Source organism: Hemiscyllium ocellatum, chromosome 12 (genome assembly GCF_020745735.1).
Source record: "Hemiscyllium ocellatum isolate sHemOce1 chromosome 12, sHemOce1.pat.X.cur, whole genome shotgun sequence".
NCBI classification, from domain to species: Eukaryota; Metazoa; Chordata; class Chondrichthyes; order Orectolobiformes; family Hemiscylliidae; genus Hemiscyllium; species Hemiscyllium ocellatum.
This window is the reverse complement of record NC_083412.1, coordinates 61,786,055-61,810,362: the sequence shown is the minus strand read 5'-3', so window position 1 is coordinate 61,810,362 and position 24,308 is coordinate 61,786,055. Positions and strand designations below refer to the sequence as shown.

At 38.9% G+C, this 24,308-nt stretch overlaps 1 protein-coding gene across 1 annotated transcript in view; it reads right to left on the bottom strand.

Moving 5' to 3' along the window:
- Nucleotides 1–2,455: 2,455 nt before the first annotated feature.
- Nucleotides 2,456–24,308, bottom strand: part of tmem39a (transmembrane protein 39A) — a 69,670-nt gene continuing 47,817 nt past the window's right edge. The window contains exons 3-9 of the mRNA XM_060833097.1: nt 17,426–17,648; nt 14,291–14,374; nt 13,437–13,591; nt 9,913–10,240; nt 6,609–6,796; nt 5,106–5,226; nt 2,456–3,237 (exon numbers count right to left, since the gene is read on the bottom strand). Of these exons, the coding sequence (XP_060689080.1) occupies nt 3,004–3,237; nt 5,106–5,226; nt 6,609–6,796; nt 9,913–10,240; nt 13,437–13,591; nt 14,291–14,374; nt 17,426–17,648 (1,333 nt within the window). The 3' untranslated portion in view covers nt 2,456–3,003. The remainder of the gene's footprint in view (nt 3,238–5,105; nt 5,227–6,608; nt 6,797–9,912; nt 10,241–13,436; nt 13,592–14,290; nt 14,375–17,425; nt 17,649–24,308) is intronic.

The following is a 24,308-nucleotide window of genomic DNA, read 5'->3' as shown; positions in this document are numbered from 1 at the left end:
TACATAAATGATTTGGATGCGAGCATAAAGAGGTACAGTTAGTAAGTTTGCAGATGACACCAAAATTGGAGGTGCAGTGGACAGCAAAGAGATTACCTCAGATTACAACAGGATCTGGACCAGATGGGCCACTTGGCTGAGAAGTGGCAGATGGAGTTTAATTCAGATAAATGAGAGGTGCTGCATTTTGGGAAAGCAAATCTTAGCAAGACTTATACACTTAAATGGTAAGGCCCTAGGGAGTGTTGCAGGTAGATAGTAGTGAAGGTGGCGTTTGGTATGCTTTCCTTTACTGATCAGAGTATTGAGTACAGGAGTTGGGAGGTCATGTTGCGGCTGTACAGGCCACTGGTTAGGCCACTATTGGAATATTGCGTGCAATTCTGGTCTCCTTCCTATTGGAAAGATGTTGTGGAATTTGAAAGGGTTTGGAAAATATTTACAAGGATGTTGCCAGGGTCGGAAGATCTGAGCTATAGGGAGAGGCTGAACAGGCTGGGGCTGTTTTCCTCAAACGTCGGAGGCTGAGAGGTGACCTTATAGAGGTTTACAAAATTATGAGGGGCATGGATAGGATAAGTAGACAAAGTATTTTCCCTGGGGTCGGAGAGTCCAGAACTAGAGGGCATAGGTTTAGGGTGAGAGAGGGGAAAGATATAAAAAGAGACCTAACGGGCAACTTTTTCACGCAGAGGGTGGTACGTGTATGGAATGAGCTGCCAGAGGATGTGGTGGAGGCTGGTACAATTGCAACATTTAAGAGGCATTTGGATGGGTATATGAATAGGAAGGGTTGAGGGATATGGGCCAGGTGCTGGCAGGTGGGACTAGATTGGGTTGGGATATCTGGTCGGCATGGACGGGTTGGAAGGGTGTTTCCATGCTGTACATCTCTATGATTCTATGATACTGCATAAGTTTAGTCAGTTTTTTATTCTCATTTGGTAATATACAGCAAACTCTTAAAAGGATAGCAAGGTGGATGGCACCCAGGAAAACATTGGAACAGTCTAAAGATAGTTAGCACTAGTCCTGATGCAGTTTGGGATTTTTACATATATTATATAATTTATCTCTGATTAGAGAAATAAAAATCTCTCTCAAACACACTGAAAGCAGAGAAACCTTAAATTTTGAATCTAGTTTGGGATAAAAATAACAGTTTACACAGAACATGCTTGTTTCAATCAAACATTGACGACACAAGCACACGTATACAAGACGCAAAATCTTACCTAGCCACCTTTGGCAGCATCATCCAAACCCTCAAATTCTACTGCATAAAAAAAGGACAACGGCAGCAGATGCATTGGAACACCACCACCTGCAGATTACCCTGCATGCTATAGACAATTCTCACTTAGAATTACAATTGCATTCCTTCAGTTTCACTGGAATTCCCTGGAATTGCACTGGTATGCATCTGCACCCCATGGATTGCAGCAGCTCATGGTGATGGATCGTCCCCTCTGCAAGGGCACAAAGAATTTAGGAAAGATACCTATCAAATATGGAGGGCAATTTCCATACCAAAAGCAGTAAAAAGGATTTTAAAATTAGTTTTTCAAACCACAATACTATTTGCATTGTTGAAAGACATATTCATGATATCCAAAAAAGCGTGCAACCAATTTAGGAAAACTGACAATTGTGTGACAAACACAAGTGTTTTATCAAGGAAGGCCATTCAGTCCATGGTGTCTGCACTGCCTCATTAAATGAGGGTCATTATCTAGTGTCAATCTCCTGCTTTTGCCTCCCCCAATACTCTTGCTCATTAGTTTTATTGAAATAATCAATGTTGCCTTGAATACCTTAAATCGAAGCTGCCTCCACCTACTTGCAGGTGGTGCATTCCATACAACAATGACATGCCGAGTGAAAGATTTTCCACAATTCACCCTTGCAAAAAGAACAAGGGAGTATAGACTTAAAGTAATCTGCAGAAGATGCAAGTGGAAACAGTTTCTCCCTAATACTCTGTCCATGATTTGAAAACCTCTATCAGATCTCCACCACTTAGCTTTTTTTCTTTCCAAAGAGAACTGTTCAACCTTGGATCTATTCTTCTGAATCACTTCTTTCCTTTATTTTACATAACATTGCGGAAATGATCTTTTCATTTTGAAACAGATTGTAATTTGCAATGCGCAAAATAGTCTTAGTGGAAGAAACAGCTTCTTTACCAGGTCACTACCATAATCACCAAACCACATCATTGTAACATCAAAGCATATGAACAAATACTTTGTATTATAGACTTCAATATGGTTTGTGTTAAAGCCACGTCTGTAATAAACAGGGCATATAGCATCTCTCTTTCTGGTAATCAGTTACTCACCTTCAGTTACCAAATCAAGAATGATGGTTTCCGATACATTTAAATAATGCAAGCATGCTTGTCCACATTGATATTGAAACAAAGTTCAGCAAAGTAAGTCCAAAGAATAACAGATTTAAAAGCAAATTAGGAATTTTTTTTATTGAAGTTTTCCTTTGAAGAGGTGAGATCATGTAAACAATGTCATAATTGAAGAATGGGCTTTATTCACAGACAGCATCTTGTAAACTCCATTTATTAAAAAGAAGTTCACACATTTGAACAATTATCAGTAAATGTGACCACTTACTAGGAACACATCAGTTCCATCATCTAATTGTTTAGACATAAATAGCCTAAAAACCTCTTCATTCAAGGTGACAACAGAAAGCAAAGAAAACTAAACCTCTCATATCATCCTTTATTCCTCTGATCAATACTACACGTGTTGATTATTGCGATTATAAATGGCACTTGTCATATGGAGCAAAGCGCACACTTAGCTTGTGAAGTTGCTAAGTAGATGAAAAATACAACTTGCTTATGCAAAGAACAATAGCTCTTCAAAATATCCAAGTATACAAAATATAAAATATCTTAAATATTTAAACACTGCATGAAAAATAGAAACCGTATCAAAATAATTTCTTTAAATTCTTTCCCCTTTCCCTCTTTGCTTTAGACTAGTGAGATTTAAGTCCAATGGTACCCAGAGGATAAGCATATGCTTTACCCAGCACAATCCGGTCCCTTAGAAGTTTAAATAAGACATAGTAGTTACAAAACAGTATCAGAGCCAAGGAAAGTATATGGTTCCATTTTTCTGACCGAAGCAGAGAATACAGTTGATACAGCACTACACTGCCTTCTATTAGGATGAGGAGATTCAGTATCCGTAATGGCTTATGGAACAAAAACTGCAAAAGATTATATGGAAAATAATTAATTCAACCAGCTGCATTACATTGATTTAATACAGGCATCAGAACAAGATATAATGAAGAATCAGAAAAATCTAAAGATAACTAATGCTTATGTCAGTTTGTAAGCATGCAATAACGCAATTCACTTAACCAAAATGCAACTAATTTGAGGGATTTTGGTGTCACTTGCAAGACAAGCATTTATTGCCCAAACTTAAATTACTGTTAACTGATCTATTTGGCAGGCCATTTTAGAGAAATGGGTCTGGACCTGGAGCTGGAGCTGGACACACTAGATCAGGCAATTATGAAAAGAGATTGGTTAGACTGGGATTATTGTTCTTGGAGAAGAGAGGCTGGGCAGGGGGGACATGTTTGAGATGTAGGACATCAGGAGGATAGATAGGGTAGACAGGAAGGAATTTAACCCCTTTGATCTCTCCACAATGATCAGAAGACATAGATTTAAGGTAAGGGGTAGTAGGTTTAGAGAGGACGACAGGAAAAACTTTTTGTCGCAAGGATGTTGTGATTGTGGAACTGTTTGTAAGGATAGTAGGGGCAGAAATCCTCATTGCTATTAAATAGTAGTTAGATATACACTTGCAATGCCAGCAAGTATGAGGGCCAATTGCTGGAAAATGGGATTAAAATAGGTTGGTGGTTCATAGTTATAGTGGCTTTTGACTGGCACAGATTCAATGGACTGAAAGGCATTTCTCCCATTCTATAGACCTCTAAGACTATGACTCTAATGATTTCCTTTCCTAAAAGCACATTAGTGAACCCAGATACAACAGTCCAGTAATTCGGTTTTATTCCAGACTTAGTTAACTGGATTTAAATTCCAAAGCTGCTATGCTGGGATTTGAACTAATCTTTGTGGATCATTAGTGGAGACTTCTGAATTAGTTCATTAACATGCACCATAACTATACTCTGACAATGGGGGTTAAATTTGAAATAAAAAACAAGATGTAAACATTTAGTCACTTTCAGCACAGGTTACCATTTACGCATCTCTCGTTGCCACAAAAGGGGTGGCAGTGGTGTACCTTCATGAAACACCACTTTCCTGGTGGTGAAAATTGAACAATGACAAGGGACAAGTTAGGTGCGTTGGAATATTCTCTACTTCCCTCAATAAATATAGCTCCAAATCAAGACACCAAGTCACACAGTCTTCTTTGGCAACACCTCCCAAACCAATGATATTTACCACTTTGATCAAGGGCAGCAAATGCATGGGAACATTATCAGGATGCACAGCATCTTGAAAAGAAATCACCATCCCTTCTACCATCACAATTTCAAAGCGCTAGAACACATTGCCTAACAGCACTATGAAAAGTTTCTTTATTACAATGACTGCAGGACCTTAAAAGTTTTGCATCACTACCATCTTCACAATGGCAATGAAGACTGGCTTCACCTTTGATGCCCATGATCAATGAACGATTTAAAACAAATTACTTTGCATTATTCATCTTAGCAGTGAAGTGATTGATTTATTCAACAAAATAGTATTTAATGAAGTATCCCAGTAAGATTCAATATTAAGCTTCATTTATAGAAGTTTATAGTGAATGACAGTAAGGAAATGAAGATGTGCCTCAGTTTGTAGTAAAATGTAATATTGTAATAGAAAATAGTTCTTTCACTCTGATAAAGGGGAATAAAAGTGGGGTGAATTAAGATCTTCATGAACGGATTTCAAAAGTACTTAAATTGCAAATTAATGTATGTGTTCTGCGAACATTTGTTCTCACTACAGTGTAGAACATTTCTATTCTTAAAAATACCTATTCCTCAACCTTTTTTAAAAAAGGGAGAAGAATTTCAAAGCAGCAAGAACTACTTACATAAAATCTGGCATGTGATACATCAGAAGGCACTGCTACATTATAAGGTCCTATAGCTTTATAAAGGCATCGATTGTGTCGTACCAACACACCTTGTGGCCAAATTGTGGTTTCAGACCATCTGAGAATAAAATTAAAAACATTTAACATAACAATGTAACATATTGCCCTGGGAGCAATCAATGATCTGGGTGCACATTGTGTTGGGTTTGGCAAATGCTTTTTCCTTTTAACTTCCTGTACTCTTAGGTTTTACAGTTGCCAAAATGCACCGAAGAACCAGCACAATTGAGTAGCATTTCAAACTTTTAAAAACAAGCTTTAAAAAGTATTTCTTCACATTCTTGAAAGATCATAATTTGCTGCAGTTTGATTACCGCAGCTGAGAATTGGTTCATCACAAAAGATTTTAAGTTTTCTAATAACAAATTCTAAATAACTAGAACTGTACAGAGGTGTTTATTAATTATGAGCATGTCTTTACTAAAACAGTTAAATCTAAGTCAAAAACTTTGAAAATGTGTTCTTGCATCTAAAAAAGGCATTGTAAGATCTTTAAAAGCCTCTCAAAGCCTCCACACAGGTACAAATCGAAACTCACTGTAGCATTTAATTGGAACTGGTAAATGGCCAGTTGTGCCCACAGGACAAAATTCTAGTGTAAAGTATCAAGAAAATTTGATCTGTACTGAGCAAAACTGCACTTGGAATTCAGCTACATTTTGTTTGGTTTGGCCAATTCCAGGCAAATTGCACCGTTACCTATCCAGCCTTCCAACTTCCCACAGACTATTTATTTTCCTTCCACAACATCCCATCCACTTATTTTCTGATTCTAATTAATTTATACCACTTATTAGAAAAGTTAACTTTCTTTCTTCATGATGTTATCAAACCCGAATTTTCAGGTTCTCTCTCAGATTTCCAGCTAATTATTCCCAAGGTCCTTTAGGTAAATAGAAATTAGAAAATGTTATTTAGCTGACCAAACTAGTTAAGATCAAAAAGCAACCTTACTCTGTTACCTGCCAAACATAAAATAAAATTAAATCTGACTCTGGAAATATCCACTACACTCCGGAGAATCAATTAGCAAATTAGTCGGTAATCAAAACATTTTTATGATTAACATACAAGACACAGTAGGAAGCATGTAGCTTCCTGCTTAAATTGAAGTACACTGGAGGCTGCCATACATTTTACATTTAATATAAAGGCTAATGTAAGCAGATATGTTCATGATAGATATACTAACCTATCTTTGACTATGACTGTGTACGTGTTCCTTAAATATAAATGTTTACATAGTTGTCAGATGGTCTTGCTCACACGCAGTTGAAAAGGCTCGACTTGGCAAGTTTATTTTAAAGTAGCCAGACATTGGCTTTACTATTTAGTTTTTAGATCAGACTCTATAATGAAGGCATTTTCTGACCAGTTCATGTTTTCATTTAGTAAATGATACTTTAGATAGTTAAGTGAAACAAAATGAAAATAACTTACATGTGCTGTGGCGTGTTACTGTATGAACCATGTTCCATTTTCTGCCATTTCCCCAGATGAGCAGCTGATTTATGGAGTAGATCACAATATCTGGGTGGCAACAGCTGGCTCATCAGCATTACAAAGGCATTAACCCAAACCATTATGAGATGCTCACAAGACCACCGCATGTCATAGTACTGTGTACTCTGTAGGGGAGAGGTTTTAAACATTAGTTATTCAAAAATAACTCTGAACAGCAAGGAAGGAAATAAAAGCACGAGCAAGCCATTTGACCCCTTGAGACTGCTCCATCATTTAACTAGATTGCAGCTGATATTCTCCATCAACACATTTTCCTGTACTATTTCCATTTTTAAAAACAAATTAGCTATCACCAATTCCTGTCTTGAATATACTCTATAGTGGAGGTTCAGTAACCCTCTGGGTTGGAGAAATTCGAAGAATTCCGTGAATTAAGAAACTTCTGCTCTCGTCAACCCTCAATGACCTAAACCTTACTTGAAGACGGTGTTCCCCGGTTCTTGACTCCTGCAACTACCTTATCAAGCCCTTTAAGAGTCTTGTAGGTTTCAATGAGATCTCCTCTCATTCTAAGTAGCTGAAAATGTGTTGCTGGAAAAGCACAGCAGGTTAGGCAGCATCCAAGGAACAGGAGATTCGATGTTTCGGGCATAGCCCTTCTGCTCCAGTCAACCGAAACGTCGAATCTTCTGTTCCTTGGATGCTGCCTAACCTGCTGTGCTTTTCCACCAACACATTTACAGCTCTGATCTCCAGCATCTGCAGACCTCACTTCCTCCTCTCATTCGAAGTACACAGGCCTTGCCTGAATCTTCCATAGTTGTACTCTCTCTTTGGCAAGTATATCATTCCAGAGGTGAGGACATCAAAACTATACACAATACTCTTGATGCAATCTCTGTACAATTGCAGCATGCATTTTTATTCCTGTAAATCAGATCCTCTCCATTCACTCAATTCACAACTCTGAAGAAATTCTTATCTCAAACTTATGACAGACCCCTTATTCTGAAACTATTTTTAGTTTTAGACTCTCTAGTCAGTGGAATCATCTACCTATTTACACAGTCAAGCCAATTTTGTGCAGTCCAATGAGGTCATTCCTCTCGTCTACTCAATCTCACCTAATGAGCACAATACCTACACCAGGAAGCAGTATGGTAAATATTTATTGCACTCCCGCTCAGTTAGCATAACTTTCCTTCTGTAAGGAGGCCAAAATATACCCCACAGTCAACTCGCCTTCTTCATTCACAGGCAAACCCAACATAAAAAGTGCAATGCAGTGAAAAATTCATCTTGGCCCGTGGAACCATATTGTAAACCAGTTTGTCTTTGTGCCAATCAGATTACTAGCTTCAGGAAGAGATTACTGTGAGAAAATAGAAATTAAAAAAAAACATCCCACTTGTATTCTCCTGAATCAATGCACTAACTTATGGAAGTGCATTCTATATATTGAGCCATGCAGCTGAGTACCATAACATTTGTTGCTCCCTTGTTGTACAGAATTTTTCACAAAGAATTTTACAGGCACTTATAATTAAAAACTTGAACTAATCTATGGCTTCTTGCTTAAAAGGACAGAAGAACTCAGACACCCACACCACTTTAGGTTCCAGAAAGCAAGATATTGTTTTGTAACAATATTTCTATATTTTGTCACCACTAAACTAGCAAAAACAGGACATCCTACATGAATTATTCTCAAGATTTCTTGTTCTTTACTTTTATTTTGTTTATTTGTTTGTTTTTGTTTTATAAAAAGAAAATATCCGAAGTAAAATTAGTTAATAAGATTTGGTAATTTATTCCAAAATGGAATAACCAGGGTAATGGCATGAATACAGAATTCCTGACTAGCAAAATTTAAAGTGTATGTTTAGCTACAATCCAAGTGGCTTGCGAGACATGATTACAAAAGCAAACGTTTTGTTCGAACCACAGTTACAGCTTTGCTTGCCATCCACAGAGTATTTTTTTCTACTCTAACATGCCATTTACACTGATTCAGAGACGCTTCACACAGACAGCAAGGTAGGTTTGTTTGTATAGAGTTAGCATAACACTCTTCCTGAAGCAGAAATACATAGGTTTATGACCCATTCTATAATCCAGGCTTATATTCCAGTGTTGTCAGAAAGAATGCTACACCAGCGATTGTTTGCATCTCATCTGAAAGACTGAGTCCCCATTTGCCCCCTTAGGAGGACATAAAAGATCCTATGGTATGATTTTGACAGACAGCAGGAGAGTTATTCATGGCCTTGATAATATTCATCACTCAACTAAAACAGTGTGGTCATTTCACATTGCTGTATGCAGAACCTTTTTGGTTCACTCGCTGGCTGCCATGTTTCCCTATAATATTATAATATAGCTATTGGGGTACTTTTGATATGAAAAACTGGCAGAATGCCAAGGCATGAAAAATACTAAAGAAATAAAAAGGTATTATTATCCTTTGCTTCTTGAGAGAGACCAATGATAATTATTGCTTGAGGATACAATCAGACATTTAAAAGGTAGCATATTAGCATTTTGCAATTCCAACTTGGGTTTGGGCTAATTAGCATAAAAATTGAAATTTTGTGACCGGATTTTAACAATTTATTTAAAAACATTAAACAAAGAAACATGCTTAAACAGTACAATGGCCTATACACAGATGGGAAGGTATGTTAACTGGATGCAGATGGAAATTTGGATTCCCATTAGAAAGAGATCTATGTTTATGCATTTTCCTTTGCAGAGTTCATTAAAATTTTGTAAAAGTAAAGTAGACAAAGTTAACTTTGAGTAGCCTGGCAATGAAAGTGGGCCAGACACAGCTTTCTACTTCTCTATCTGACATAGATGAAACCTGGCACATTATGGAACAAGGCTATGAACAGTTGCATTTGGTTAAATTCAGCATCCCTTGCTAATTGATTCACTACATATCATATGGAACAACTGATCTTCTCACTTCAGCAGGTACAAAAACAAATTGCATGGTAGTACAGAAGTTAAACACTAAAAAGAGACAAGTCAAAGATTTTCTTCTTGTACTAATTACTAAAATTAAAAGTCAACTGTTTTGTTTCATATCCAGGTTAATGATGACCCAATCAGCACCCTCTTCTCATTCTGTATAAATTGGTGTCCCTTTTTCCCCCCAAGTCTGTTTTTGGTGTTCTAGTTCTGATCAGCGAAGGATAAAGAGCTTCAATTTCTTGTCTCCTTTCAGTTACATGTGTTTTAGACAGGGAAAAAAAAACAAACACCGAGGTAAACTCACCTTTACAAAACAAAGAGGCAAAAATGCTACATAGTAGGCACTAAACAGGGAATTGAAGAGAACCTCTTTTATCCTTTTATTAAAATCTGCTTTTAGACATTCAACCTCATTTCGAATAAGGTCTGGGGAGAGGGGGCAAGTGTGAGCAGGGATAGATGTTGGGTTATTGAACTGTTCTCTGAATGATTCTCGGAGGAGTGTGAAAAAGTCCTTTGGCCTGACCATGACTGTTTCCAGCTGGTCATTTAACAGGAAGCCACATTCAGCCGGTAATGGTTGAGTCCTATTTTCCTGGTGGAAACAACACAGTGGCACGTAAACACCAAATCTGAAAAAGAAGTGAGAAAACCACCAGTGACTAAAATTACAAATATAATGGCAATCCTGTTAAAATAGAAATTAGTAAATCCAGAGGAAATTAACAGATTTAAATTTGTTCAATTAGCCCATTATACAATTATTACTATTTATGATTCAGAGCCTGACCTACAGGCATTGTAACATCAAATATATTTGGGGTGGCACGGTGGCTCAGTGTTTAACACTGCTGCTTCACAGCACCAGGGTCCCAGGTTCAATTCCAGCTGTGTGGAGTTTGCATGTTCTCTCCTTGTCTGCGTGGGTTTTCTCCGGGTACTCCAGTTTCCTCCCGCAGGCCAGGTGAATTGGCCATGCTAAATTGTATTAGGTGCATTTGTCAGAGGAAAATGGGTCTGGGTGGGTTACTCTTCAGAGGGTCGGTGCGGACTGGTTGGGTCGAAGGGACTGTTTCCACACTGTAGGAAATATAATCTAAAAAAGGTATGAACTGAACAACTTTGGCGCAGATTATTCTTTGGTTTCACAGGCCCAGATTATTCTTTTATTTCACTTACCTAACCTATGTACTACTGAATGGCTGTTGCTTTGGCTGGTGTCCAAAGAAGGTTTGCAACAAACTAAAAATCACCTGTGCTGAATCTAAAATATTAGACTATTTTGGTTATGTATGGTCCATGAAATAAGAAAGTTTATAAATTTCAATCAGTTTTCTTATTACAAATCAGAATGAAAGCACCTTTCAGTATACCTGCCTCCCATAGCTTATCCTTCCTTTCAAAAATCTCTGTTCAGCATGCTAGATTTTATTTCACTCTTGATTCTTTTGCAGGATGTGAGCATCTCTGGTAAAGCCAGCATTTTCACTCTTCCCTGATAAAAAGGTGATGTACAGCATGGAAACAGACCCTTCGGTCCAACTCGTCCATGTTGACCAGATATCCCAACCCAATCTTGTCCCATTTGCCAGCATCTGGCCCATATGCCTCCAAACCCTTCGTATTCATAAAAAAGCATCTGGATGAGTGTATGATGCAATTGTACTAGCCTCCACAACTTCCTCTGGTAGCTCATTCCACACACGTACCACCCTCTGCGTGAAAAGGTTGCCCCTTAGGTCTCTTCTATATCTTTCCCCTCTCACCCCAAACCTACGCCCTCTAGTTCTGGACTCGCCCACCCCAGGAGAAAAGACCTTGTCTATTTACCCTATCCATGCTGCTCATGATTTTATAAGCCTCCAACCGCTCTAGGGAAAACAGTCCCGAGTATTCAACCTCTCCCTATAGCTCAAATCCTCCAACCCTGGAAACATCCTTGCAAATCTTTTCTGAACCTTTTCAAGTTTCACAACATCTTTCTGATAGGAAGGAGACCAGATTGCATGCAATATTCTAAAGTGACCTAACCAATGTCCTGTACAGCCGCAACACGAACAGGAAATTTTTTGAATCACTTAAGTTCACCTGATGCATGTGTTGTTAGGAAAGGTGTTCCAAAGTTTTGCCTGATGACAGTGAAAGAATAGCAAGTTTGTTTCCCATTTACAGGCTCTGACAATCACTGGCTAGGTCAGCATTTATTGCCCAGAGCACAGTTAAAACTGAGAATGCTAGTGGATCTGGAGTCCCATGTGATCCAGACCAGATAAGGATGGTAGATTTCCTTCTCATAGTGAACCAGATGGGTTTATACAAAAATTCAGAGTGGTGATATGGGTTCTGCCTTTATTCCAGATTTTTAATGGAATTCAAATTTCAACCTCTGCTATGGTGGGATTCAAACACATATCCCCACAACATTAACCCAGGGTTCTAGATCTGCAGTGACATTACCACTACGCCACTATCTCCCTTAGTTCATAATGTGGGGGGCTTGAAGGGGAACCTGGAGGTGGTGATGCTCCTATGCATCTGCCCTTGTCCTTCTGTAATGATAATGATCCTGGTTTCAAAAGTGTCAAAGCAGTTACTCATTTCAATTTTGGCAGTCCAACTTAATCTTTTTCTTCTTTCAAAGAGGCACAAGCAAAACACAAATTCACCAGCTTTCTAAACACAAAGTCTGGTATTACTGTCAAAGTTCTGCACAAAGCAATTGACTTGAACAATTCCACAGAAAAGTTACAAATCCAATTTGATTTTAATCATAGAACCATACAGTATAGAAGAGGGGAGGTCACTCAGTTCATCATAATTTTGTCAGCTCTTTGAAAAGATTGATCAATTTGTCGATTAGATTAGATTACTTACAGTGTGGAAACAGGCCCTTCGGCCCAACAAGTCCACACCGACCTGCCAAAGCGCAACCCACCCATACCCCTAACACTATGGGGGGTTTAGCATGGCCAATTCACCTGACCTGCACATCTTTGGACTGTGGGAGGAAACCAGAGCACCTGGAGGAAACCCACGTAGACACGGGGAGAATGTGCAAACTCCACACAGTCAGTTGCCTGAGGCGGGAATTGAACCTGGGTCTCTGGCACTGTGAGGCAGCAGTGCTAACCACTGCGTCACCCACTATTCTCTTGTATTTTCCTCAAATGCCTACAACTACATATCTAAATATTTGAGACATACCATTTAATCTGCTTCTAATACTATTTGAGTGTGTACCCAGACCATAACTCACGACATAAAAAGTCTCATTGCAACAAGCCCTGAAAAGATTATTCTTCTATTATTAATCAATTGTATCTTCTTGTGAGACAGTGGTTTTTACCATGACAGTGAACTCTTAAATGTTGCCAATCATGTTGTTTTTGACCCAGACAGTGAAAACACTTTCTCCCCACTTTGTCGGAATCTAGATAATCTCTTCAGTGTACTGAGGTCCTTACATCCTTAAGGAGAATTAATTTTTTGGCACAACATTTCAGCTGAGGCTTTACCAGAGGTTTATATATATTTCACTGAACTCTAGGCCTATATTAAAAATAAAATCAGATCCTTGGCTTTCTTAAGAAAAAAAGCTATGCTGCATCATCACATCATGACATAAGCCTGAGGATCTGTATCTCACACAAGAATGGATTTCACAGGATCATGATTAGACGAAGCCCTCATTATAATTTTATACATTGTTTTTAGAAAACAGTTAAAGTTTTAAAAACTGAAATTTTAATCAACCATTTAGAAGAATTGATAAACAAAATAATATATTTTCCTAATAGCCAGCAGTAAAAATTACATAAGTATACTTACGGGTATCCAAGGAAAAGGAGATTTAGTACAGAATGATTCCGAATAAGATTGACAAGTGTCCAGCACAGTACCCAGCCACACAACGTGAGCAGTACCAAACGGGCCACTATCAACAAAGTGTACCACACTATAGAGGTTGTACTTGTTTGAGACGCCTACAAGAAAGAAAGAATGATATTAACTGGCTAGATTTAAAATTTGAATCATGTCTAGATCAAGTAATTAAATAAAATTTTACACCAATTAACAGGAAATCAATCTAATCAGTTCTACAAACAAAGTCTGCAGATGGATACCATTGGAATGCCTGCACGAGTACCATTTCTTTCGAGACAGGCCAGGATAAAATAACAAGTTTATGATAATGAATATTATCAGCAGCATTTTTACCTCAAACAAAACCCAACAAACTAAAAATGGTAGAATAGAAGTAGGCACCTCAATGAGATGCAGGTATCTTTTGTGAAAAAAAACGATTCCGATACATTGAAATATCAGTTAATAGGAAACTCTAATCCAATTTTTGCAATTTCAGAACTGCACTAACCTCACTGAAGCCTGGAAAATTAAAACAGTGATGCACCAGGTTATTGATGATACTTTACATTGTACAAATAATCTAGTTGTAATACCCACACATGCTCTTATGAAAATCAAGTAATAAACTATGAAGATTTCCAAACTGAAATGGAAAAGATAACACTATGCCACTAGTTTGCAATTTTTAATTTTCGAAAAGAATCACATTACAGGTTGACACTAGCTTCTACTCAGCCAGGCATGCACAGTTCTTGCCACAAGGTAGTCAGAAGACTGTTTTGAAGATGACAAATATGTCCACATACTAAACTCACCTCTGAAACAAGGGTCCAAACCAGTCGTCGGGCCAACATTATAGTAATAAATGCTGCCAAATGATAATCAATCAGATGAAAGCTCTTTAAAGAAAGAAAGTTAAATATTTAAGCAAAATGATCACTCATTATTATACAAAAAACATTTGCACAGATTGGGTTATTAAAGGCAGAAATGCAATTTTAACATCAGATATCAAGCTTCAAAAACAACAATATTCTGTTTATGACAAGAACATCCCAAGAGGACACAGACATTTTAGGGATGTTCTCAGGGCATTCTTGAACTGATCCTACATCCCCACTGATTCATAGGAGCCTCTAGGCTCCAAGAACTCAAAATAGAAAAGCAGCTTGTAGAGGACACCGAGCAAGATACTTTTATCAAGAGTATGTGGAGGTCAAGATCCGAGAGATAGTGGACCCCCCAAAGTAACTGTCTCCTGCTTCAAACATCACTTGGTAGCATCTGCAACACACACATTGAACTTGTTAGCCATATTACACTGATCGAAAGTGGAATAAGTTGTTCACGACCCCGCCTACCTAAGGATTATTAGCCTCATCAGTCTTTGTACTGATTGCAGACCAGCCAGAAGTCCTCACAAACATTTTATGAAATGCAATCTATGAATCAAAGCAAGTCAACAAGTAGGATAGTCAGATTGGATATTTATTCAAGCTACAGAACTGCATGAATATTAAGTTCAATGCAATAAAATGCTTTGCATCTAAACTCCTGAGAATAGAGACATCAGTTAAATTAATTGACGAAGCAATATAGAATTAAAATGAATGCCTTGTAGATGAACTTCAGCACGGAGAGAACTTGGAGGTTTGTAAGCAGAGAACTTCTTGCAGTTTCAGAATGTGAATGATTAATAGTCTTCCTTATTTTCAACCATGTTGAAGTGATCATCCCAGAGATCAGAGTGAGACATAAGCAGCTGAAATTCCCTCAAATTTGAAATAAAAGAACTTCAGCTTTCAAGATTCCAAGATTGTAGAATAGGCATGAGGGGATGAAGAATGAGGGGAGATCAAAATGAGGTATAGAACAATGAGGGGACATCAAATTGATGTATTCAAGATAATAAAAAGGTGTGGATAAAATAGACATGGAGTGGATGCTTCCTCTTGTGGGGCATTCTGGGGCAAGAGGTCATTGTATTAAATTTGCTACCCCTTATCCTAAGACTGAGTTGAAGAGAAACTACTTCTCCCAAAGGATTTGAATCCTTGGAATTCACTATCCCAAAGTGCAGTGGATGTTGGGACAGGGAGTAAATTTAAAGGAGAGTTAGACACATTTTTCGTTTCTAATGGGTTGAAGGGAGATAGAGAAAAGACAGGAAAACAGGGGTAAGGAGCATATCAGCCATGACTGAATAGCATAATCCTGCTCCTATATCTTATGAAATTTTATGCACACATTGCTGAAACTCACTAAAATCAAATATTCAATTGTAAAACTGATCAAAAATAATCTGTAGACTGTAGCATCTATTCAAAATGGAAGTTACTTCAAAACAAAAAAGGAAAGAAAAATCCCCATCCAGCTCCGTTACAAATTCCCTACTCTAGATTTAGATCATCAAACCATTGCTTGCAGCATTGGAATGTTCTGTATATCCTCACTAGTATCTCAAGACACACATGGTTTAAACCAGGTGACCCAAAATGTGTCTTTTTTTAAAAATCATTCACAGGATGAGGGCACCACTGATTAGGTTAGCATTTGTTGCCTGCCTCTAATTGTCCAGAGAGATGATAGTCTTTTTAAGAACTAGGTTTCTTCAGTGAATGATTTCTTGCAAAAGCACCTTGTTCCCACTAACTTGTCATGTGACCAAATTGTATGGAATAAACAATAAATAGGAAAGAGTCCAAATGAAGTTAGTTACAGGATGGGTAAATAATGGGTCTTGTTGAGTTTTAGTCTTTGGTTTCAAAGAAGTTTGCTGCTGGAAACACTGCTTTCATGCACAGTTCAATTGGTATGCTGGATACGGAGTAAGAGGACAGAAAAATCTGACAATTGAATAACTAACAGAGTTTAACTTTTGGAATTGCTTGGCTGAGAAAGGCAAGATTTTAAAACAAATAAATACAGTATCATGGCATGTTTGAGTCAAGGTGACAATACTAGCAATGACTGTGTTGAGCTGGGAGTCTACATTCATGGGATATTTAGAGCAAACCTGGAAGGATAACTTTGCAAGTATGAGTGGAAGCCCTTGAAATCTCAACCCTAACAGGAACCTTTGAAGCAGTACCAAACTAATTGGTTAATCTAACAATTTCTGATAACTATCTGACTTGATCTTATTGTGGATGTAAGTCAAATGGGCATAGAAGGAAAGTGGAATTAAGAAGTTTGGTTAAAGTATGTGTTCTTTGCATTTTTAATACTTTTCACTAAAACAAGGTGATCACTTAAGGCAAAATATTGCTCTAACTAAATCATTCCTTCTTCATTTCCTGAAGGGCTTATGCCCAAAATGTTGATTCTTCTGCTCCGTTGATGCTGCCTGACCTGCTGTGCTTTTCCAGCAACACATTTTTAAACTCTGATCTCCAACATCTGCAGTCCTCACTTTCTCCAAATTTTTAATCAGTAAAGGAATTAAGAATCGCAGGGAAAAGGCAGGAAAGTTATTTTGAGGATTATCAGATAAGCCATGATTTCATTGAATGGCAAAGATAACTTGGGCTGAATGACCTACTTCTGCTTCTCGTATGGTAATTCTCCTATAACATCATACTTCTATTCCCACGTGATCTCACTTTATAAGAAAGTCGTGCAAGACCAGCAGCATTTAAACTAATGGGGCTGGAATCCATGTTATAGCCAATAAAGTAAGGAAAGTTAGTGTTCTATAAATATCCGTCTTAATTCAGTCAAAATTCAGCAATCGTGTTAAAGCCAATTCAAGTTGTAGAAACATGCTATAGGAGAACCACCTGTAATTATAGTGATAAACGCATTATTCAATTTGAACAGGCACACTGGACTTTATTTCATTGCTTGGTTGAACTCAAACATTACAACCCATGTATTGTGTACGATTAACTCCAATAGACAGATAGTTACAACGTCTCATTACTTGGACTTCATAACAAAAAAAAACTCACCAGTGAGGTAGAAGCTGCAGGGTGATTGTATGGAAACCACCAGACTGTTTTATAGATGTTAATGTACTGGACAAGGAGGGCCATAAGCAAGTAAATGAAAAAAAGAAGCTCAAAGACAAGGCATCCATCTGTTGGAAGGTCAGGAATACGGCAGTGGCGAACAGGTTCTGGGGTTATCAGGGCAGTGATGGGAGGGGCTGACAGACCAATGGCACTGCCATTCCTGAAAAGGGAAAAAGAAAACTCACTGTAACACAAGTAAAGATTTTAAACAATATAATTTGAAGTAGCTCCACTGATTGTTAAAATGCATGAAAAAAGTGCCTTCAAAATTTAATTTGCTAAGAGGGTCAAATCTCAGAAATATCCTCCAACGATTCAGGATTTTTCATAATTTTTAAGTGGATGCATTAGAATGAAATCACATGTTCATTAAATGTAAATTCCCCACGGTCACTTTATCGTAAATTGACGACCTTAACTAGTTTTAACAGTCAAAACATATTTATTATCTTTGCAGAATAGCTAAACCATAAATTAGAAAGCTTAACTCCTCAGAGCCAACGCATTTGATTCATGAGCATGATCAAATACTAGGCATCCAACCTATGGTACAAATAGGTTTTGTATCATCTTGACACACAAAAGAGAAGTGGAAGAAGCACCCCCCCCCCCCACCATTTTAAGAATGACATCTGTAGCAATCACACCTGCTGATTTAAAATGTCTTTCTCAAGGAAAGAGAGCATTGCACTAAGCACATTGGGATAAAAATCTACAGGTAATTAAAAATAAATTACAAATGGAAAACATGAATCAATCAGTCTTATTTTTAATAACTTCCAGGTTATTAATGCAAAAGTGATTTGGTGGCCAAACAGTGCAGTTTAAATTTTTGCAACTAGATGGAACTAGTGTACTTTATAATTGCTAGAGAAATATGACCTCCCCAAGCATTTTTTGTTTACATGGAATACATAGGCATGTACCAAGGAGCCCAAGGTCAATGACGTGCAAAAGCTCAAAATCATGTTCCCACATTTTTACTTCAAGTAATTTGCTGACACGAACAGAAGTTTTGTTTTGATGATATTGATACCAATAAAGCAACAGCACTTTCCAAGCCTTCCAGTTTGAAAGAATTCAAATTTAAAAAAGAGCAAAACTAAAAACTGATTTAAGTTGTGCAGAGTTTCAAAAGGAAGATAGTAGTAGTTTGGAATAGGATTATTCTGAAAAGCAGTTAGTAATAAGACTACGATTAATTAAGTATTCACAAATAAAAGGCAGGTAAATTCTGAAAACTAGGGAAGAGAACTATAAGAGCTTGTTGCAACAAAACTAAATGAAATGGGAATGTTTGAGCTCAAGGAATCTGTATAAGAAGATTCTATTAAGCCAGCAACCTGCACTTACAGGAAATGGGATCCAGGGTTACAGAATGTATTTTCATGGAATGTGGCAGGTTATTACATACTTAATATATGAATGGTTGTTCAGAATCAACACACCACTGTTTGGAAATTGACCACCATCTAAAGAAAGATAATAACTTAATCAAATGATGTGTAATTGTATGGTGAGGACTTTCTAGATGACCCTGAGTCATAGAAACAAGTAGTAAGTGTCACTCAGTCCTGACCTTCGAGCTTGGTTCGCAGAGCTCATACAAAGAAACCATTTAAAAGGTGAGGGGAGAGAGACAGCTCTTGACATCAAGTGCTGTATGCGACCAACTGTGGTATCAAGCAGCCCTAGCAAATCTGGAAATCAATGAATATCTGCTGGTTGGAGTAATACTTGGCATATAGGAAAGTGTTCATGGCTGTTAGAGGTCAGTCAACTCAGCTCCAGGATGTCCTGCAGGAGTCCCTCAGGATTGTGTCCTAGGCCCAAACATCTTCAACTTCTTCAATGATCTTTCTGCCATCATAAGGTCAGAAGTGGGGATGTTTTCTGATGACAGCACAATGTTCAGCACCATTTGTGACTCCTCAGATACTGAAGCAGCTCAAATGCAACAAGATCTGGACAATATCCAGGCTTGGGCTGACAAGTGGCAAGTAACATTTGTGACACAGAAATGTCAGGCTATGATCATCTCCAATAGAGAGACAATTTATCCACCGCTCTGTAACATTTAATGGTGTTACCATCACTGAATTCCCGACTAATCATCATCCTGGGAGTTTCAGTTGACCAGAAACCGAACTGGAGTCACTACAAACACACAGGCTACAAGAGCAAGTCAAAGGCTAGGAATACTGCGGTAACTCACCTCCCGACTCCCCATCTACAAGAGACAAGTCAGCAGAGTGATGGAAAACTTGCCTGGATGGGTACAGCTCAAGAAGCTTGACACTATCAAGGAAAAAGCAACTGCTTGACTGGCAACACATCCACAAGCATCCACTCCTCCACCAATGCTCAGTACACACTGCTATTATTATTACCTATAAAGACGCAGTGCAAAAATTCACCCAAGATCCTCAGACTGCACTGTTCAAATCCACAACCACTTCCATCTAGAAGGGAAAAGGGCAGCACATACTTGGAAACACGACCACCTGGATTCCCCTACAAGCCACCTACTATCCTGACTTGGAAATATCTCATCTGTCACTGGGTCAAAACCCTAGAATTCCCTCCCTTAATGGCATTTTGGGTCAACCCACAGCAGGTGGACTGTTTAGGAAGGCAACTCACTAACATTTTCAAGGACAACTAAAAGCGGGAAATAAATACTGGCCAGCCAGTGACATCTACAACCATCAGATGAATAAAAAGTTGCCTTGTTGAGCACTATAGCACGGCCTCACTGACTTGAGCCTGCTGCAAGCCTTCTGACTTGCAGTTTCTTCCTGTGTAGCAAGATTGTGGAGATCTGAAGCAGTGTCCCCTGTCCACACCTACCAGGTCCCAGACCATGCTATCTGAAAGCATTACTGCCCCAACCCCCACAAACATATGGCAGCCAGAATGGCAAGGCCCTCACAACTAGGAGAATGTCGCAGGACAGCCACCAAAGTCCATTCAGATCAGAGTGACCATCTCCCTCCATGACCAGCTCATAAATCCAGTATCTTCTCTACTTTACCCCACTGGCCTCAAGCCATGATCTGCCAAAAGGAATTCTGTGGCTCTGACTGCCTTCACAGGAAGAGGCAGACAATTGCTAGTGATTCAGGGACAAGCATCACCAAGCTAGCCAGCAGCAAGTGAGGGAGGCCAAGGTCCCTCAACCAACCAGTGAGGAGAGACAGACTGAGCACTGGCCTGGAGGAGACGCTAGAGGCAGAGGCAGCCAGCAAGGGGCACTGCAGCTCTTTAAAGACAAGCCACAATGCTATCAGGAACAAGTGAGGGCTCCAGCTGGCAGTTTTGCAACACAATGAGAAAAAGGGCTGCCATAAAAGATCCTGGCTGAAAAATGCGTTGCTGGAAAAACGCAGGTCAGGCAGCATCCAAGGAGCAGGAGAATCGACGTTTTGGGCATAAGCCCTTCTTCAGGAATGAGGTCAGTGTGCCAAGCAGGCTAAGATAAAAGGTAGGGAGGAGGGGCTTGGGGGAGAGGCATTGGGAATGTGATAGGTGGAAGGAGGTTAAGGTGAGGGTGATAGGCTAGAGAGGGGGTGGGGGCGGTGAGGTCGGGAAGATGATTGCAGGTCAAGAAGATAAAGGTGGGGGGGGGGGGAAAATGAGGAAGCTGGAGAAATCTGCATTCATCCCTTGTGGTTGCAGGGTTCCTAGGCAGAAGATGAGGCGCTCAGGAAAGATTACAGGGATGTTGCCCAGGGTTGGAGGATTTGAGCTATAGGGAAGAGGCTGAATAGGCTGGGGCTAATTTTCCCTGCAGCGTCAGTAGCTTAGAGGTGACCTTATAGAAGTTTATAAAATGACAGGAATAGACAGGGTGAATAGCCAAGGTCTTTTTCCCAGGAGTGGGGAGTCCAAAGCTAGAGGGCATAGGTTTAAAGGTGGGAGGGGAAAGATTTAATAGGCACCTAAGGGGCAACCCTTTCACAGGGTGGTGCATATATGGAATGAGCTGCCAGAGGAATTGGTTGAGGCTTTCATAATTACAACATTTAAAAGGCATCTGGATGGCTACATAAAGAGAAAAGAGTTTGGAAGGATATGGGCCAAATGCTGAATTAATCTTGTTCCATTTATCAGGATAGCTGGTTGGTACGGACAAGTTGGGACTGAAAGTCTGTTTCACCTCTATGACACTGCTTGGGAAGTCTAAGGAGAGTCTAAAATTTAGAACCAGACGTTTCAGGTTAGAAATGCCTTTACATGCAAAGTATGATAGAATTTTTGAAACTTTTTTCGACAGCAACCGATACTAGATCAGTTGTAAATTATACATTTGAGATTAATCAGGTTTTGACAGTCTGAATTGAATGGCAAACCAGATTAAGGCAGCTGGAAGACCCTCTCTTTCTGATCTTTCTAATCATAATTGAACAAACAAAGCACAGCATCACTGTGGTACTGCTGAACTCAAACATCCTCAGTAGAAGTAGAATTCACAGGAGTCATGGACAAGAGTTTAGAATTCTCAGTATTTAAAGAGGAAAGTTACAGTTTATAATTTAATATTTTTAGATTCTTTCAAACCAAAAAGTACAAAATTTTCCCAAGTGAAAGCCATCCAAAAGAAAATCCAGTTTTCAGAAAGGAATCATTTGATACAACATAAAGGTTTCTGTCGTCAGCAATTATCTAATCTCAGCCTGAGCAATAGCACAGGAACTCAATGTTCCAAGGCCTTCTTGGAAAATATATGAAAAAAAACAAAGGGAAGTGTGTCTTCAATTCCCACTCATCTACGGGGGACAAGGGAGCAAATAAACTAAACATACAAAGTTTCTTGAAAGGCTTGTTTGAAAGTATTACTTTTATTTTTCTCAATGGAAAATATGTACAAGACAATGCAATTACAGAGTATCTAACTGTATCCAACTTGCATTTGTACAATCCTTGAAAACATGAACATAAAAACTCAAAATTACAACAAATCAGTCAGTCATTCTTAATCCTGGGCATCTAACTTTACGCAAGATCTGTACATTGTATAGGTTTTTAAATCTAATATTGTAGTGCTTGACATTATCTCCAAGAAAATGCAGCTATTAGTTCATATCTGAACTATATATGCAAAAAAAAAAAGTCAACCAAACACAAATGTTCACTGACTACAGACTAAACATGGGTGGTGATCTCTGACCTACTTCAAATTTTTACTAACTTATCTCAATGCAACTATTTATACTTCGACTGGTTTCCTCAATGAACAGTCCTAGATATTGAAATTCTCTGTAGGTGCAGTCTATCTGAACTGATAGATAACATTTGTTAATTATATCTACTTGACTTGCCTTTATCATCTCGAAACAAATTGTCCCGACATCCATCCCAGTTCAAGTACAACAGAAAAACTGGAGGACATTATTCTGTATGATGAATGTGTCTAAATCTGTAGATTTAGTTCCAATAACCCACCTCAAAAACATTTCAAATGGTCCAGCAGTCAGTCTGTTGCGGAGTTAATAGCAATCACAGCATGGGAAAAGCATGGTGTCTTGATCTTAACTCCTAAATGGCACAATGGTCAGATGTTTGGTGTGAGCTTTCCGAAAGTTGTTCTATATCGACCAATTGAAATTTGTTTATTATTTTTAAATAAGTCAAAAAAGATCATTCCTCAACAGTTTAGAGACACAAGGGAATACAAATCTCAGAAACCTTTTCAAGTTTCACAACATCTTTCCGATAGGAAGGAGACCAGAATTGCACACAATATTCCAACAGTGGCCTAACCAGCAACACTCCCGAGGACCTTGTGTAAGTGTGCAAGTCCTGCTAAGTTTTGCTTTCCAGCTGCAACATGACCTCCCAACTCCTGTATTCAATACTTTGACCAATAAGGGAAAGCATACCAAATGCTTTCTTCACTATCTTATCTACCCGAGACTCCATTTTCAGGGAGCTATGAACCTGCACTCCAAGGTCTCTTTGTTTAGCAACACTCCCTAGGACCTTACCATTAAAAGGTGTATATCTCCTGCTAAGATTTGCTTTCCCAAAATGCAGCACCTCGCATTTATCTAAATTAAACTCCATCTGCCACTTCTCAGCCCATTGGCACATCTGATCAAGATCCCGTTGTAATCGGAGGTAATCTTCTTTGCTGTCCACTACACCTCCAATTTTGGTGTCAGCCGCAACTTACTCACTATATTTCTTATGCTGACATCCAAATCAATTATGTAAATGAAGAAAAGTAGCGGACTCAGCACCACTGGTCACCGGCTCCAATCTGAAAAAACAAACCTTCACCACCACCCTCTGTCTTCTATCTTTGAGCCAGTTCTGTATGTTAGCCTTCAGTGACTGATACCTAAATCCCTTTGCAACCTCTTAACATTTAAGAAATACTCTGCACATTTTGACCCAACAGAAGGAATGGCGATATATTTCCAAGTCAGGTTGGTGAGTTTTTCGATGGGAACCTGAAGGTGGTGTTCCCATAGATCTGCTGCCCTTGTTCTTTTACACGGAAGTGGTCATGTGTGTAGAAGGTGCTGAGGATCTTTGGTGTATGTCTGCAGTGCATCTTATTAGATAGGCACACTGCTGCTACTGAGTGATGGTGGTGGAGGGAGTGGATGCTTGTGATTGTTGTGCCAATCTAGCAGGCTGCTTTGTCCTGGATGGGGTCAAGCTTCTTGAGTGTTGTTGGGGCTGCACTCAGCTAGGTCAGGCAGCATCCAAGGAACAGGAGATTCGATGTTTCGGGCATCAGTCCTTCTTCAGGAATGGAGATTCCTGAAGAAGGGCTTATGCCCAAAACGTCGAATCTCTTGTTCCTTGGATG